General features: G+C 45.0%; 1 protein-coding gene across 2 annotated transcripts in view; it reads left to right on the top strand.

Annotated features, from left to right (window-relative positions):
* Nucleotides 1–14,806, top strand: part of LOC147458609 (pyruvate dehydrogenase (acetyl-transferring) kinase, mitochondrial-like) — an 82,205-nt gene extending 67,399 nt beyond the window's left edge. The window contains exons 2-7 of one of the 2 annotated variants that reach the window (XR_015187760.1): nucleotides 11,951–12,209; nucleotides 12,394–12,574; nucleotides 12,728–12,875; nucleotides 12,950–13,163; nucleotides 14,187–14,307; nucleotides 14,491–14,806. Coding sequence is in view for 1 of the 2 variants with exons in the window: in XM_086510060.1 (XP_086366186.1) it covers nucleotides 11,951–12,209; nucleotides 12,394–12,574; nucleotides 12,728–12,875; nucleotides 12,950–13,163; nucleotides 14,491–14,549 (861 nt within the window). In the remaining variant the exon portion in view is untranslated. The remainder of the gene's footprint in view (nucleotides 1–11,950; nucleotides 12,210–12,393; nucleotides 12,575–12,727; nucleotides 12,876–12,949; nucleotides 13,164–14,186; nucleotides 14,308–14,490) is intronic. The other variant, XM_086510060.1, reaches the window with a different exon arrangement.
* The last annotated feature ends 1,800 nt before the right edge of the window (nucleotides 14,807–16,606 follow it).

The following is a 16,606-nucleotide window of genomic DNA, read 5'->3' as shown; positions in this document are numbered from 1 at the left end:
CTGATGATGAGCGGGTGTGAGGGGGAAGCGAAAGCAGGCTGAAGCGGGTAAGATTGCAGCGGAAGTGGGCTGAAGTGGACAGCAGGGCAAAAACAGCAGTCAACAGCCAACAATCACCATTTAGCACTGAAGCAGCAGCAGTGCAAATAAGGTTTGTCCTGCAACAAGTGGATGAAGCTGCGCATATAGGATAGGGTTTTCTGCAACAAAGTTGTGCGCTGAAGGTGGGTAGGGTTCTCTGCAGCAGACGATGCGCATGCAGGCAATTAGGGTTTCCACAGAAGGCGACGCATGCAGCCTGCAGTTTGTGGCAGAAGACGGACTTTGCAGGCAGTCCAGCAGTTGGCATGAGCAAACAGGGCATGTCAGCATGGAGCAGAATGGTGCTGTGCGCAGGTGTCACAGGAGGCTAGGGCTCTCTCTCTCTCTGAGGAATTGCATAGACTGTGAAACAAGCGCACAAATAGGACAAGCGGCCATGAGGAAGCAAAACGACAAGGATGACCCCCTCGAAGATGCCATCCAAAAATGCAAGCGTCCATCACCAAAATCAACTGCAACCTCCTAGGCACGATAAAGATACTTGAGGAACGGGTGACGGCCCAAGACGAGGAGATTGCACGACTCAAGCTCAAGAAGGAGCTAGAAGAGGTGCGCTCACAAAGTGCACTCGAAGAAGGGGAACTTCAACCATCGGTAATGGAAGAGCTCAACACTATAAAAGAGCAAGTGCGGGTCATGAAAGAAGGGGAGGAGCAAAATAAAGAAATGACAACTTCTTGGGTGGACATAATTACCAAACTGAGGCCAAGAAATAGATTGAGATCACCAAAAAAGGCAAAGGCAAAGAATCAACCCCCACACCCACCATCATTAGTTTGCTAGGAGCAAAGGAGGCATGTGCGTTCCTTACATGTGAGGATTGCCGATCTCAAAGACCAAGATAATGTTGAGGAAGAGGTCAATGAACTCATGTTTATGATGGGGGTTACTGCGCCAGCGCATACAAAGGCTTGGCGAGTAGGTAACAAGAAAGGTGAAAGCAAGGGGGAAACTTCTAGGGAAAGAGCGCTTGTCCTCCACTTCCCCTCTCTAGAAGCAAAGGAGGACTTTTTGAAGAAAAGACCCGCTCTTAAGAAGACATGTATTTTTCTTGGGGACGACCTCACACTCTCGGAGATTGCTCATATGAAGGAAGTAATGTCTGAGATTAGAGCGGCAAGGGAAAAGGGAAGACTGCTTTTTATAGATGGGAGGATCGCGATAATGGAGCGACGCTCCACATGATGGTGCGGGACCTATGGGAGGTGGCTGCCTGGAACTGTTATGGATCTCTACGCCTTAATGTAGGTGCCTTTGAGGATAGTTTCATTGGGAGGGACATCATTTTCTATTCTGAGACACATCAGGCTCTTGGGTAGTCCATGCCGTAGGTGAGCGGATATAGATGGGAGCCAGCTTGCAGACAGGAGACCCGATCAGAGCATCGAGGGTGGGGCTCAGGGGGGGTGGTAATTTTATTCAGGGAGGAGTTGATACATATAGCACGCAAGGATGAGCAGGCTAGGTACATGTGGGTGAGATTGAAGGCAGAGAAAGGTAGATATGTTTACATTGCAGTTGTTATTTCCCTCCTAGTACGTCAGTATATGCATCACCTAGAGGACACTCCCCCTTTTCTATCTTGGATGATGACATATGGGAGTTTTCCAAGGATGGTGACATTATCATACTAGGGGACTTAATGCTAGGACTACCAATCCTCAGACAGTATTCTATGATACTTCAAAGGAGATGCTTAGGGAGCTTGATGGTATAGAGATGGGCTTATCGAGACTACCACAGGATGAGGAGCACACTGAGTATGGCAGAGACTTGATAGACATGGGAACTGCACATGGATTGGCCATTTTGAATAGCCTACAGAGATTTCCTACATCGGGAGGTTTCGCATGTTTTCCACACCGACATGGGGCTAGCACAGGGGATTATGTTATGGTCCAACCATGTCTCATTCCATCCTTTCAGGATTTTATAGTGGGCACTAGGCCAATTGGAGTAGCTGCTAGCAGTTGATCATGCTATCTTGTCTTTCACTCTCACGTTCCAGTTCAGCACAGCTCCACTAGGAGAGGTCCCCACACACACTCGGTATACCTTCGTGAGGGAGACAGATTGCGTATACATGGATGAGATAAACAGGCAACTATGCACTCAGGAGCCAGTACGGCCACTTGATGAGCTCACTCAGATACTGACAGAGATGCTCCATGATGCAGCATCAGAGGCATTCCCCCACAGTCAGCCTACACGGAGACGATATGGAAGCATGCCTCAAAACAATTGGTATGATGAGGAGTGCAGAGAGATGAGGATTAGATTGCAGAGGGAGGTGATCATGGGTATTACCACACATAGACAATCATGAATTGTCTTTTGCCGGCTAGTGCGATGAAAGAAGAGGGCTTATATATCTCAGCTAGAGCGGGATGTGTATAAGTTGTTTATGAGTCAGGTGTGAGGCGAGGCATGGAGACTATTCCATGAGCATTCACCATCACCAACCATCACCTCCACAGAGACACGGGGGGAATATGCCACATCTCTCTACACATCATCAGGGCAGCCACCTTTGCCGGACCCATTGGGGACATGCCTTGAGACATGTACTTTCTTACTACTGAGAGAGTAAGGAAAGCCATTGACAGGATGAAGACAGGGAGAGCATATGATCATGAAGGTCTGGTAGCAGAGCACTTCATCCATGCCAGAGTTATGCTTGCAAAGCTTCTTGCTATGATGTTTAATCGAGCCATGTATGAGGGTTTCCTTAGAGTTGGAGTATGTCCACGATCGTGTCTATTTTCAAGTCAGGCGATCCCATGATTCCCGGAAATTATCGCACCATCATGGTTGGTCACATTCTGGCTAGGCTGTATGCATCTATTCTTGATGAAGAGCTGAGTAAATGGGCAGAAAGAGAGGGCATACGAGCATCAGGGCAGGAAAGGTTTTCTCCACTTTTGACCAGATTCTGACACTCAGAGCTATGATCGAGGAGGGTAGACACCATGGCAAGAGGATCTACTGTAGCTTTGTGGATTTCCACAAAGCTTTTGACACAGTGCCAAGATCCAGACTTATACACAGACTACAAGACATTGGTGTGCCCACAGAGCTGATCTAGGGGATCTTGGCTTTATATAGGACAGTGGTAGGGCGGGTACGCACTAATGAGGGTCATAGTTACCCGGAACGGGAAATTGGAACGGGGAACGCGAAACGCGAAACACAACATGCATGAATGCCATTCCCTATTTCGGATACTCACGTCTGAAACACGGAACGATGGTCCGAAATAGGAAACTGGGATGGCAATGAGGGACGGAGACTTGAAAATGGCCATTCCCTGTAACTATGATGAGGGTATGTTTGACATGGTCCACTCCACTATTGGGGTGAAGCAGGGATGGCCCCTATCTCCGACTCTTTTTGGGATGTATGTGGATGAGTTTTCAGACTATGTAGAGCGACAGGGAGCAGAGACATGGATTTTGATGTTGTTATACGTTGATGATATTGTGTTGATTTCCGACTCTCCAGAGGGGATGCAACGTTATTTGGATGCTTTGCACACATTTGCCCATGATAGTGGAATGTCTGTCAAGTTTGGGAAAATCAAAGTTATGATGTTCAATACCACATCTCAGTGGGTCAGGAGGTCAGCACCCACATTTACGCATGGCCAGGAGACAGTGGAGTACATAGATGCTTACACCTATCTTAGGGTATCTTCAATGGACCGGTGTTTTCATTGAGGAGAGCAGCAGAGACCAGACTAATGAGAGCCTATGCAGCCTTGGGAGGATTGGAGAGGACATGTTCACAGATTCAGTTTCAGGACCCGCGAACAAAGCTCTAGCTTTTTGACACTCTAGTGGCTTCAGTTATACTTTACGGAGTTCAGATATGGGGACCTTCAATAGACCACCATGGAAGATCTGGCAGCACGGATGGATGGAGATGTATGGAGAGGCCTCTTGTCTCTATGATTTTCCGGACGATTAGGGCTAAGGCCTTAGTGCCACATGAGATTATTCGAGCAGAGCTTGCCGCCCCACCCCTCGTGGTCGAGGCATTGACTAGATCAGTATCCTTTATACATAGTGTATGGGTCTTGTGACCTCCCCAGGGACAGATACGCTCGGCTAGCCTTGAAGTCATCCCAACAACGAGCACTGCAGGGTGACACAGCATGTTGGTATGGATAGATGACTTCATGGTTTTAGTCACATGGTTTCAGCATGGATAGATTGCCTCCGTTCCAGTATTTCTTGGATGCACCCTCCCTACCCCTCACATGGACAGAGATCACCAGACTCATACGTCAGGATCTGATTCAGCTAGATACTAATAGCACATGGATACAGCCGGCACATGAGTTGGGCACGAAGACGGGTTTCTATAAAGAGCATCTTTCCCAACTCATGGAGGACGGTTTTGTGACTAGACCTGCATACATGGATACACACTTATCTTATGGGATATGGTGTGCTATTGGGCAAAAACGCACATCCTCACATCAGCTTCAGATTGAGACTGGCCGATTTCGAGGGGTACTAGCAGAGGCTAGGATGTGTCATTTATGTCGCCTAGAGCCACAGACAGAGCTACACTATACATGTCACTACCAGGTGTACTATGAGATACGAGGCCGCTTCTACTGTCTGTTCAGAGAGGGTTTTGGACCATTTTCTAGAGTCATGAGATACGAGGATCAGAGATGTCTTGGATTGTTTCTACTAGAGCTGCCCAGACATAGAGAGAGCTTGTTGAGGGCATCAAGGGAGAGCCAGTCTCAGAGACAGATCAGAGACTTCTTTACACCAGACATGGAATAGCCAGAGGAGCAGTCATCACAGTAGATCTCAGATCCCACTTACACCAGAGGTACGCTGATTGACCGAGCCATTGAGCTAGTCAAATCTAGGCGCCCACAACCATGGGGGGCCTCACATCATCGACGGAGGTGGCAGTAAAGGATACAGATCATTGTAGCTCGACATGTGAGACGACTAGTCAGAGTATTGACCATGGAGGATATTGAGGAGATTTGGCAGCGATCGATGAGGGATTTCATCTGAGCTTGACCCGCCTACCTCTGATGATTTGTATTTCATTTGTATTTGTATTACTAGTGATGTGTATCCATTAGCTAACCCTTTATATTTGTAAGGTGCAGCGGAAGGAATGTTGTATTTTCTCAAGATTAGTGATCTTTATTGCTCAAGGTTCCTTTTAGTTCTTAGGGAAGGAGAGAGCCTTCCGTCTTTATGGAGAGTGCTATGATCACGAACAAAGTGAGTGGATATTGTGCGTGCAAGTGAATGAGACTGAGAGAAGGAGAGAGAAGAGATACGCCACCCGAGAGTTGTAAAACCCTCCTCCGAAGGCCCCACTCTCGTCGGCGAGAGCGGTCTACTATGATTGCACAAAGGTGTACAACGCATATGCAATGGACTGATGCAATGGGACTATGCCGATGACGACGACGACTTGATGGCTGAAATCTGAGATCTTCTAATCGCTGAATTTCGGGACTGTTTCGGTGGCTGAAAATGACTGTTTTGGCTGCGTTTTTATGGCTGAAAATGGGGGAACATCTGCAACCAATCTGGGGCTGATCTGCTACTGTGTCTAAGGCTGAAAACTGTGTGTAACTGCTGCCGGTTTGGGCTGAGAATCAAAAACGCTGGCTGGATCTGTCTCTTGCCAAAACGCTAGGCTGATCTGCATCTTCAAAGCAAAAACGCTAGGAATGTTGGACATCTGATGGCGATCCTGAGATTCTGCTGTGGCTAGGATGCTGAGGGGTTGATGGCGATGGCCTGCTATGGAAACGCCAAGGGAAATGAGTGGGTGTTGCTGGGAACAGAAAATGCTAGGGGTCCTTGAAGGGTACTGCTGAGAAGTTGCCTGTTGAGCGGGAAGCTCTTGCTGCCTCTTCTGCCAGAAAGTGCTAACTTGGGTTTGCTTATGTATTAGCTTAGCAAAATTGCCCTACCTACTTTTGTTGAAAAGTCACTTAAAAATAATAAGTGAAAATAACCAAAAATAGGCTAAATGCACTGGAAAATTCTCCTAACTGATGCTAATGGATTCTGATGGGAATTTCGATGATCATGCTGTGTGCAACCGGAGGATATGCATCTATGCTATAAGTGAGTGGGCATGCACGGTCTAGGAACAGACTCACAAAAGTGCCAGATCACTGCTAAATCTAGACTGACGGACTGACTGAACCCTGCTATGGTGTAGCTTGTCCATGGACACATAGGGTTGGGATGTGTCACGTGACATCCCCTCCTTTTCAAAGTGAGGTATTGGTACCGAACTGTATGGCGTCGAGGGAGATCGCCAACAGCATCCGGAATCCTGGAAGGGACTCTTCGCCGGCCCACTCTGATGGGTGGGTCTTGCGGTACTTGAACTTCATAAAGGTCTGCAACGCTTGCTTCTTTGGGCCGCGCCGAAAGCGACACAAAGTCGTTTGAATCTCCTTCCTTGCTTCAACTCCGTCTAGAGTCCTGCTTCTTTCGTCTTCAAGAATCTCCATGGCTGAAAATTCCTGAAACCATCTCCAACACAAAACCATGAACATACATACCCATTCCATGTAAAGTGAAGGAAAAAAATCTTGTTTCTCTAAAGACTGTGTATGCAATGTAGACGAACATAGAGACGTAGTGACAACCCATTCATCAAACACATGCACACAATGAGGTCGAATCTTTTTAGTTTGATCGAAATCAATCAACTGTGGCAAATCACAATGGAAATGCCCATGCTTGGTGCTCATACTATCATGTGCTCTTTCGGAAACTGTGTCATGCCAAGGAAGAGACATGGAATGCGACTTCCTTACATACAAACTTTTCAGCTTTTCATGAACAATCCGCATACATTCTTGCTCATCCATGATAGAAACGTGCTCAACATACAATAAGTCATGCCTAGGAAAAGGGATCATATAACGATGTTGACTAAAATACAGGAAACCTTCACGAATGAAACACTCGAACAATGCGTACGTATCAATCATGCGAACACATAATACTTCCTGTGAGGCCTCTTTGGCTCAAGGCTCGAGAGCCAAGATCGCTTCTTCGAGATCTATCGAATCTTCTTGTGGGGGATCTGTGGACCTCGACTCGGAAGCCAAGATCGATTCTTCGTGATTGATCGAATCTACAACGAGGTTAGCTTCGCTAGAAAAAGCATCCACTAACACATCATCCTTGTGAACAATCACATCATCGTCATGCAATTCATCATGCTTATCTTTATCATCCAAATCATCCTGTCTCTCATAATCATGCAAATCCTGTGTATCATGCTGTGGAGAAAAAGAGATTGAGAGAATCTCCTTATCCCGAATCCTTTCAACCTTGTCCTGCATACTAGCAATGAGAGATGGAGAAGGAACAATGTCCACTCCATGAAAGACAGTAGGAGAATCACTTTTGGCATTGAAAGTTAAAGTGTTAGCCTCCCAATCAACGAGAGGGTTTATTTCATGAAACCATTTCATGCCTAAAATCATATCATATCCTGAGAGAGGAGAAACAACAAATCTTCTAGTGAAGGCAGACTGTTGAATTGCAAACAACACATCAAGGTACTCCTTCGTGATGAGAGCGTCCATACCAGGACGAAAGCTAGAGACCTTGATAGGAGATCTCAGACTAACTTCGAGGCGGGCTCTCTTAACAAGAGAGGGACTGATCACATCATGCATACTACCTGGGTCAAACAATATGACAAAACGGTACCCCGACGTACGACCATAACATTTAATGAGAGAATCATCAATGGGAGGGTCCTGCGAAACTTTAGGCACACCCGTGTTATCATTCATTGCATTGACAGATGTAGTGGGTGCTGTGGGTCCTTTAGATTCATTCAATTCAAGTTTAGGACATGTTCTTTTTATGTTAACCCTTAATGTGACAATGAAAACAACGACCTTCCTTAGAATACGTGCTTTGTTCTTCCGACGTGATATATCCTCCTACAATTCCTTGTCCTATCTTTTCATCTAGAGTAAGCTTAGGTTTAGCAGTTGTGTTAGCCTTACCCTTAGATTCATTGGAAGAATTCTTTGATGAGATACTGTTGGTAGATTGGTTAGAAGAGTTATCATTCTTACCATCCTTACCGTTCTGAGGGTTCTGAGAAGTTTGCGAGGTACTTGTGGAAGTCTTGTTCTCCTTAGGATTTCGCTTGTTGTGCTTCATCTCTTGTACGAGAGCAATCGCTACCGCCTTGTTGAGATCGATTGGATCGAGTACCTCGACATCGTACTTGATATACTCGTCCAATCCAAAGAGAAAAGCCTCTTTGCGCTCATCATTCGACATGCGTAATTGGGTACCTAGCTGCAAAACACGATTAGAAAAAGACATGACTGGCATACCATTTTGCTTGAGAGCGCGCCAATCGTCCTTTAATCGTGCGAGGTACTGAGGTGGCATAAACCGCGCCTTGAGCTTGTCTTGGAAATCAGCCCAACTAAAAGAGAGGGGAGTGAAATCGTCGGCTGCCTTTAGGTGCGCGGCTAGCTGTGCCTCTTGCCATGCCTGGTACCAATTTATGGCATCACCAGCAAGGTACATAGCTGTCGTCAAAACTTTGCTATTTCCTGTCTTCTTAGTTGTCGCAAAATAAGCATTAAATTGATGCAACCAAGAACGAATAACTGTAGCATCCATCTTATCGTCATACTTATTGAAAATCAACTTTTATGTAACTGGATGGTTGGAATCCGCCTCGTGGCTTGCACCACTTGACGAACTCCCACGATCTTTGGGTGGTTCGGTCTTCGAGGCTAGGACTTGGGCAATCAATTCTTGAGTGTGTATCTCTTGTCGAGCTTCACGCTCGGCCTCCAAAGCCAATCTATGAGCGGCACGATCGGCCTCCAGTGCTACGTTTCGTGCTGCCGCGTCTTCCTTCCTTAGTTCTTTTCTTTCTTTTCTTGCGTCGCGCTCGCGTTCTAAAGCAAGGCGCTTGTCTTCCTGTCTATCCATCATGGCTATCATCTGCTTCATCATTGCCTCCATAGGGTCTGGTGCACTTTGTGGTGTAGATGGCGAAGGGGGAGGGTTGAAGAAATCATCTCCGGGTGGGGACGAATCTTCATCGCCTCTCTCATGCTCATCACCTGTATGCGAAGTATCCATTCCGCTTCGGGTGACGACCATGCACTATGATCTTGGGGTCTTAAGCTCGCGAAGAACTTGGGTGCTTGAGGTTCTTGAGGTCCTTGATTCGTGAGAATCTTGGGTTCTTGAGGTCCTTGAGTGTTGAGGGTCTTGGGTTCTTGGGTTCTTGAGGTTTTCTTTTGCTTGCAAATCGCATTGGAGAAGGATCTTCTCTTCACCCGAGTTCTACTCCTTTCTGCGGGCGCACCCGCACCCCTTGGCGGCCTTGCGCTCACACCAAGGTTGCTTTTTCCTACCTCACATCGATTGGCCGGCCGCTAAGTGCATGGTCCGCTCTCAATGAGTGAAAAGAGACACGAGGGGAGGCTGGACAAGCCCTTCTTTCTTGGGATTCCTGTCACTCTTCAACAAAACACGATTAGGAATCGCCACGCCCAAGTAAACTTGGGTTCGTGCGATCGCAACAAGCAAAAAAAAATTTCTTGTGGTTCTTTCCTTGAGTAATGCAAAACACTTCCAAAGCTCTGATACCAATGTAAGGTGCAGCGGAATGAATGTTGTATTTTCTCAAGATTAGTGATCTTTATTGCTCAAGGTTCCTTTTAGTTCTTAGGGAAGGAGAGAGCCTTCCGTCTTTATGGAGAGTGCTATGATCACGAACAAAGTGAGTGGATATTGTGCGTGCAAGTGAATGAGATTGAGAGAAGGAGAGAGAAGAGATACGCCACCCGAGAGTTGTAAAACCCTCCTCCGAAGGCCCCACTCTCGTCGGCGAGAGCGGTCTACTTTGATTGCACAAAGGTGTACAACGCATATGCAATGGACTGATGCAATGGGACTATGCCGATGACGACGACGACTTGATGGCTGAAATCTGAGATCTTCTAATCGCTGAATTTCGGTGGCTGAAAATGACTGTTTTGGCTGCGTTTTTATGGCTGAAAATGGGGGAACATCTGCAACCAATCTGGGACTGATCTGCTACTGTGTCTAAGGCTAAAAACTGTGTGTAACTGCTGCCGGTTTGGGCTGAGAATCAAAAACGCTGGCTGGATCTGTCTCTTGCCAAAACGCTAGGCTGATCTGCATCTTCAAAGCAAAAATGCTGGCTGGATCTGTCTCTTGCCAAAACGCTAGGCTGATCTGCATCTTCAAAGCAAAAATGCTGATGGGGCTGTGTTGGGAAAACGCTAGGAATGTTGGACATCTGATGGCGATCCTGAGATTTTGCTGTCGCTAGGATGCTGAGTGGTTGATGGCGATGGCCTGCTGTGGAAACGCCAAGGGAAATGAGTGGGTGCTGCTGGGAACAGAAAACGCTAGGGGTCCTTGAAGGGTACTGCTGAGAAGTTTCTTGTTGAGCGGGAAGCTCCTGCTGCCTCTTCTGCCAGAAAGTGCTAACTTGGGTTTGCTTATATATTAACTTAGCAAAATTGCCCTACCTACTTTTGTTGGAAAGTCACTTAAAAATAATAAGTGAAAATAACCAAAAATAGGAAAATAGGTTAAATGCACTGGAAAATTCCCCTAACTGATGCTAATGGATTCTAATGGGAATTCCGATGATCATGCTGTGTGCAACCGGAGGATATGCATCTATGCTAAGTGACTGGGCATGCATGGTCTACGAATAGACTCACAAAAGTGCCAGATCACTGCTAAATCTAGACTGACGGACTGACTGAACCCTGCTATGGTGTAGCTTGTCCACGGACACATAGGGTTGGGATGTGTCACGTGACAATATTAGCCCTCACCCCGTCACCCCTCCCCACCTATTTTGTTTCAGCTTCAGTTTTTTCAGCTTTTTGTACTTTCTGTACTCGGACACTATATCAGATTCACCAATTGTAACTTTTTGGTCTCATAGGTCATTTTGGCCTCTTGAGGACATTAATATAACATTTCATTTCATCTCTCTCTCTCTCTCTCTCTCTCTCTCTCTCTCTCTCTCTCTCTCTCTCTCGCGTGCACTGATCTCTATTACTTGAAAATCCCTCACAACGCCCAATGGTGCTGATTCTGAGGGAAAGTACAAAAACTGATTACAGAGCAGGAGCAATTGAAAAAGCCCCATCTGATGTGGCTGTGTATAGAACTCAAATGGATGTGGATGTATCTCCTCGAACCTTGGCTTTACAACCATGGAAAAACGAGCCTACAATGAATTGGATACAAGCACCTAGCACATCAGCTCTATAGCTGCCATGCCAGACCAAAAACTTAAGTGAAGCCCCCATGTGTGGCTGAGGTAAAGTTAATACAAGGTCTGCTCCATTGAAATCGCAAGGACTTGCTGATCGAATTGATCCTGAAGTAATAATGTGAGTTTGTGTGTGTAGCTGAACTGAAGTTTTAAAGATTTCTGTGATTGTGTCTATTATGCACTTGGCTTCTCATATGCTTGTGATCGTGTGCTAGTTGTTGGTGTAGATGTGAGGGTGAATGTTATAAAGGGTACTGCTACACGTCCTTTGCTAGTTGCCTCTTTATGGAAAATGTAGGTTGTGCATTAGGGAGGCCAACAAGGTCATTGTAATAGAGTCTTATCAACCTTTATCTGCTGTGTCCATAAGAGAGTGCAGCTATTATTTAGGGCTCGCTAAACAGTAAGGTTGCATAAATACAAGATTCGAACAGTTAATAATAATTGTCTTAGACTCAAGCTAGTGCATTGTACTAAATCATGGGTTGAGCACTTCTGAGGAGTTTTGATCTGGTTCCAGGTGCGTGATTGGTATGTTGATTCTTTTCGAGACTTACGCAGTTTTCCTGACATCATGGATAATGAGGACGAACTTAAGTTTACAGATCTTATACAAAGAGTTAAAATGCGTCACAATGATGTTATGCCAACAATGGCTTTGGGTGTTCAAGAGCTCAAAGAAGACTTAGGTAAAAAGGTGGGTTTAAATGAACTGCCAGAGATCCATCAATTCCTTGATCGGTTCTACATGTCTCGAATAGGAATACGGATGCTTATAGGTATGTATTCGAGCTTTTTAATAAAAAATTTCAGTTTGTGAAATTAACTTATACTTTCTCAAGGTCAACTCCGAGCTCGGTTTAGTCATGATCACGTAACAAAATATTTTTGGGGCTGCAAACTTGTTGGCAATCTATATGTCAGTACTGATAACTCACATGTGTTGCGTTCTGTGCCTTTCAGGTCAGCATGTTGCTCTGCATCGACCTAATCCGCCGCCAGGCTTTATTGGTCTTATATGCACTCGTGTATCCCCTGTTGAGGTTGCTCAGCTGGCAATTGATGATGCTCGATCTGCTTGTATGCGCACATACGGGGGTTCTCCAGAGGTGCATGTGTATGGAGATCCAAGTTTCACATTTGCGTAAGTTTGTGTGTGTGTTTTTTGATGGAATCATGGGCTAGAATTTTTCCAACTGCATTATATCCTTCTTTTTGACAGAATCATGGGCTAAAAATTGTTCAACTGCAATGTATCCGTTGTATTGAAATGAATGTGGGGTCTTATGTATCATAGGTATGTTCCAACTCACTTGCATCAGATGGTGTTTGAACTCGTGAAAAACTCACTTCGAGCTGTCGAAGAACGGTTCAGCAATACGGAGCAAGATTCACCTCCAATAAGGGTCGTAGTCGCTGATGGTCTTGAGGATGTTACTATCAAGGTAGACTAAAGAGATGTTTGTGCTTTGCAAATATGAAGTCAGAGCCTGATTTTTTCATTTCACTCCTGTTGCAGATCTCTGATGAGGGTGGTGGAATCCCGAGAAGCGGCATTTCCAAGATTTGGACATACCTGTACAGTACTGCAAAAAGTCCCGTTTCAGATGACAAGCAGCAGCTGCTAGAAATGCCCCCAGTAATGGCAGGATATGGTTATGGTCTTCCAATAAGTAAACTTTATGCAAAGTATTTTGGAGGGGATTTACAGGTTATATCTATGGAAGGCTATGGTAATTACAAGATTTACAATTGGTTCATATGTTTGTACATTGTTTTGTTATTGTTTCTTTTCCCGAGAGTAAGTCTTGGTGTAGGACATGCATTTTTGTTGTTTTTCCAAATCCGTGTCTGCTTTGTAGTTCAACATTATTACCGGGGCCCGGGTGAATGTTAGTGAAGCCATAGTGCATGGGTGGGCTGGACCTCAGCCTCTCATCAATATTACATAGGTTACATCATGATTTTACTATCTTCTGGTTGACTGTAAGTTAGGACCCTAGAAATCCCCATCTTGTGGCTATTTTACATTAAGCTTTGGGTATGGGGTGTGTGTCAATGTTGGCTGGGAAGTTATTGTGGAGCTGCCAGATTCAGGTGGCAGTCGCTCAAGGGGTGGAAGTGCTTATTGCAGGAAAGAACTGATCAGTGTAGCTCACTGGGCTAGCATGGCAAGGGTCGAGGGAGGTATTGGATAACCTTGCTCTTATAGGTGGTAGATATATGGTGGTCTTACTGCTGTCCATATTCCACTTTCAAAGGCTTAATCTGGGATATCAAGGCAAGGGCATGCATTGGTTTCAACTACAGTTGAAGCCTTTTTTTTGGTCTGTGGACTCGGGAGAAAGCAGAGAGATGTAGCAAGAGAGGGGCACTCTTTTTCAATACTTCAGCAGGGTGTAGTTATGAGGGCCTTTCAAGTTCTGCTGGATACTGCAGTAGGGTGGCCTTACAGAACTCCAGGATCACACCGAGTGTTCACAATTTACTGTGTAATGATTTCTGGGCCATGGTTAGAGAGGGATGGATAAAAAAAGAGAGGGGCTTCCTGATAAGAGGACTGGTCTGGCACGGAGGATCTAGTTCATGGCTTTGAATGGTGGAGAGCAAGTCTAGCAGGTGTGCTGGGACATTGTTGCTTGTGTGCATCAATTACAAACAATGAAAGCAGAGATCTGGTAGTAGCTTGCTGTGTCTTTGCTATGCATCCAAGAAAGTTGTTCAGCCTTGGGAGTGACTTGACATTTGTTCTTCAGTACAAAATGGAAGAGGGGATGCTTTGATTCTTGGTTCATAGAAGCCTTCAAGTCTTTACGTGCCAACACATGCTCATGCATGGATGTAGCATGAAAATTGCACGCACAGAGAGAGACAGAGGTATGCAATTTCTTTCCCACTGAACTCCAGTAATGGAATTTGTGCCAAAATTTATGGGCGGGTAGGCATGTGCTTGAATGTTTCTGTTTTGCTTATTTCATTTTTTGCAATGCACCATGCACATGGTGCTTCCAAGTCATGAAGTTGGACTGATAGTTGTGAATAACCTTGTTTTGTATGTAGGCACAGATGCTTATCTTCACCTGAACAGGCTAGGCAATGTTCAAGAACCACTACCGTGATGTTGAGCGCTGCTGAGGAACAAAGATGTAGAGAGTCCAGTATTTTCTGTTCAAATCAGATTCTATTCATTATCTGATGTCTTTATCTATTTAAAGTGTGTATGCCTCGCTCAACAAGAGGATATCATTTGAGCTTACATCTAATGACAACTAATTATCATTTTTTGGTAGTGGGAAAATTTAGTTTTGTTGTCGCCAGAAAGCATTCATGTCAACTATGTTTTGAAGAAGATCATGAAAGCTTCACCTTTCAATTGTATTTAGCATTTTTTAGAATTCTTCCAGCATTACTTGAGTGGATTACTAAATCTTTTGGCCTTTCCCCCCCTTCTCTTAAAGCAAAGCTAGGTGTTGCGTATTTATGTGATAAAGTCAGAGTGCTCTATCAAGTTAGTTTGTTGAGATAATTTTGTGTTTGTTCTTTTGAAGAGGTTTGAGAATGGGTCTTTCTAACATGCAATCCTTTTATCTTCCCTAACAGTTGAGTAGTATGGATCTCAATCTTTTTTAGAAGATGTAATGATGAAGGGGGTGCTAACTTAGAAAACAATTTTCTGAGTTGAGCACACGTTTGGCTTAACTGTATATTAGAAAAATAGCCCCCCTGATACAATGGGGTGCTTCACTCTCATTTTTGGTTGATTCTGGCCTCCTTTTTATTTCAAACGTTTTGAGGGTTGGGTCTCTTTGTAGTTTTGTGTTTTGGTTCCTAATCTTAATGTCTGCGTCCTACTCTTTTGAATGACACTTTTGAGATGCCTGTCTCTTGCATTTCAGTTGCACCTTTTGCCATCTTGGATAAGCTTTGATAGGTCAAACTACGTAGTTCAATATGCAACGACTTGCTCTGCGGGGAAAAATTATGTGCTTGCTATGCATTCATACCCAATGAGCCCGCCCCAACAACAATTAGACTCCATGATGGCGAGAGAGAAAAGATAGAAGGCTTTTTAATGTCTTCTAGGCCGAATTCGGCCTTTGAGTCAAAACGGTGTGCATGTGTGTGTCCTCTAGGTATCTGGAAATGAATGTGCAACAAAACCAAATAGATTGAACATGGGGGGGGGGGGGGGGGGGGGGAGTTTGGTTGTGTGTGTACATGAGGGGTGAGGGGGATGGAACTATAATGGATGTGGAACTATATGCGTAAGGGAGTATAAATAAAGAGAGTCCGTACAAGGTGCAAGTTGGGTTAGAGAAGGCCATGTATATCTCTCTGTCTGGTTTGCTTATGTTGTAGTCGGATCTCCCAAATTGCCTTGTAAATCTTGGGATTGTTCCTACGAAGTTAAAATTTCTCTCCTTCATTATCGATTTGGGCAGCTCTCTGAAAGAAGTCCCTATGTCTATGAATCTCTAGTAATGAGGGACCCGGTTGTCTTTGATTTTTCCACTCCAATAGTACTTATGTGTGGGTTGTCCTTTGAAAATGGATGTATTTCCTTTCCATGTCCGCATGTTTGCATGTCCTTTTGTCCTTGTGAACTTTTGATGGCCCAATCTCTAGCATGTGAGATGAGACCTTGAGCTATCCAATCACCAACACACTTGGCATATATGTGTCCTTGTGAAGTTGCAATGCTCATCGATCTTTAGCATGTGAGATGAGACCTTGAGCTATCCAATCACCAACACATTTGGCACATATTTTGTGGCCATTAAATGAAGCTGTCCTCTAGAATAGTCATGAACTGCTATCTATAATACTCTCTCCTTGATGGAAGAGATGTAATCCATGCCCAGGATGTACAACTTCTAGAGATTCCATCCAAGGACTCGGTTGTGAGGGGTGTGTAAATGGTAAGATTGAAAGGGTGAGTCGCTCTATATTTAGACCATGTGTGCTAAACCAGCATGTCATATGTGTGTAATATGATGATCTAGTCTTATTTGCCTCTGCCAGCTGTCTTATTCCTCAAGAGCTATGTGTGAAGGGATATCCTATCGTAGCCCCTTCAATCTTTGGATGAAACATGTTTGTAAGAAAGCCTCCGCTACCATGGGTGCTATGGCCAACTCTGCCACTTTGACTTGTGCTCTCAATCTGTTTCCACCAT

The sequence above is a fragment of the Adiantum capillus-veneris genome, chromosome 4 (genome assembly GCF_014529385.1).
Source record: "Adiantum capillus-veneris isolate H3 chromosome 4, ASM1452938v2, whole genome shotgun sequence".
Classification (NCBI taxonomy): domain Eukaryota; kingdom Viridiplantae; phylum Streptophyta; class Polypodiopsida; order Polypodiales; family Pteridaceae; genus Adiantum; species Adiantum capillus-veneris.
This window is presented reverse-complemented; position numbering and strand designations above follow the sequence as displayed.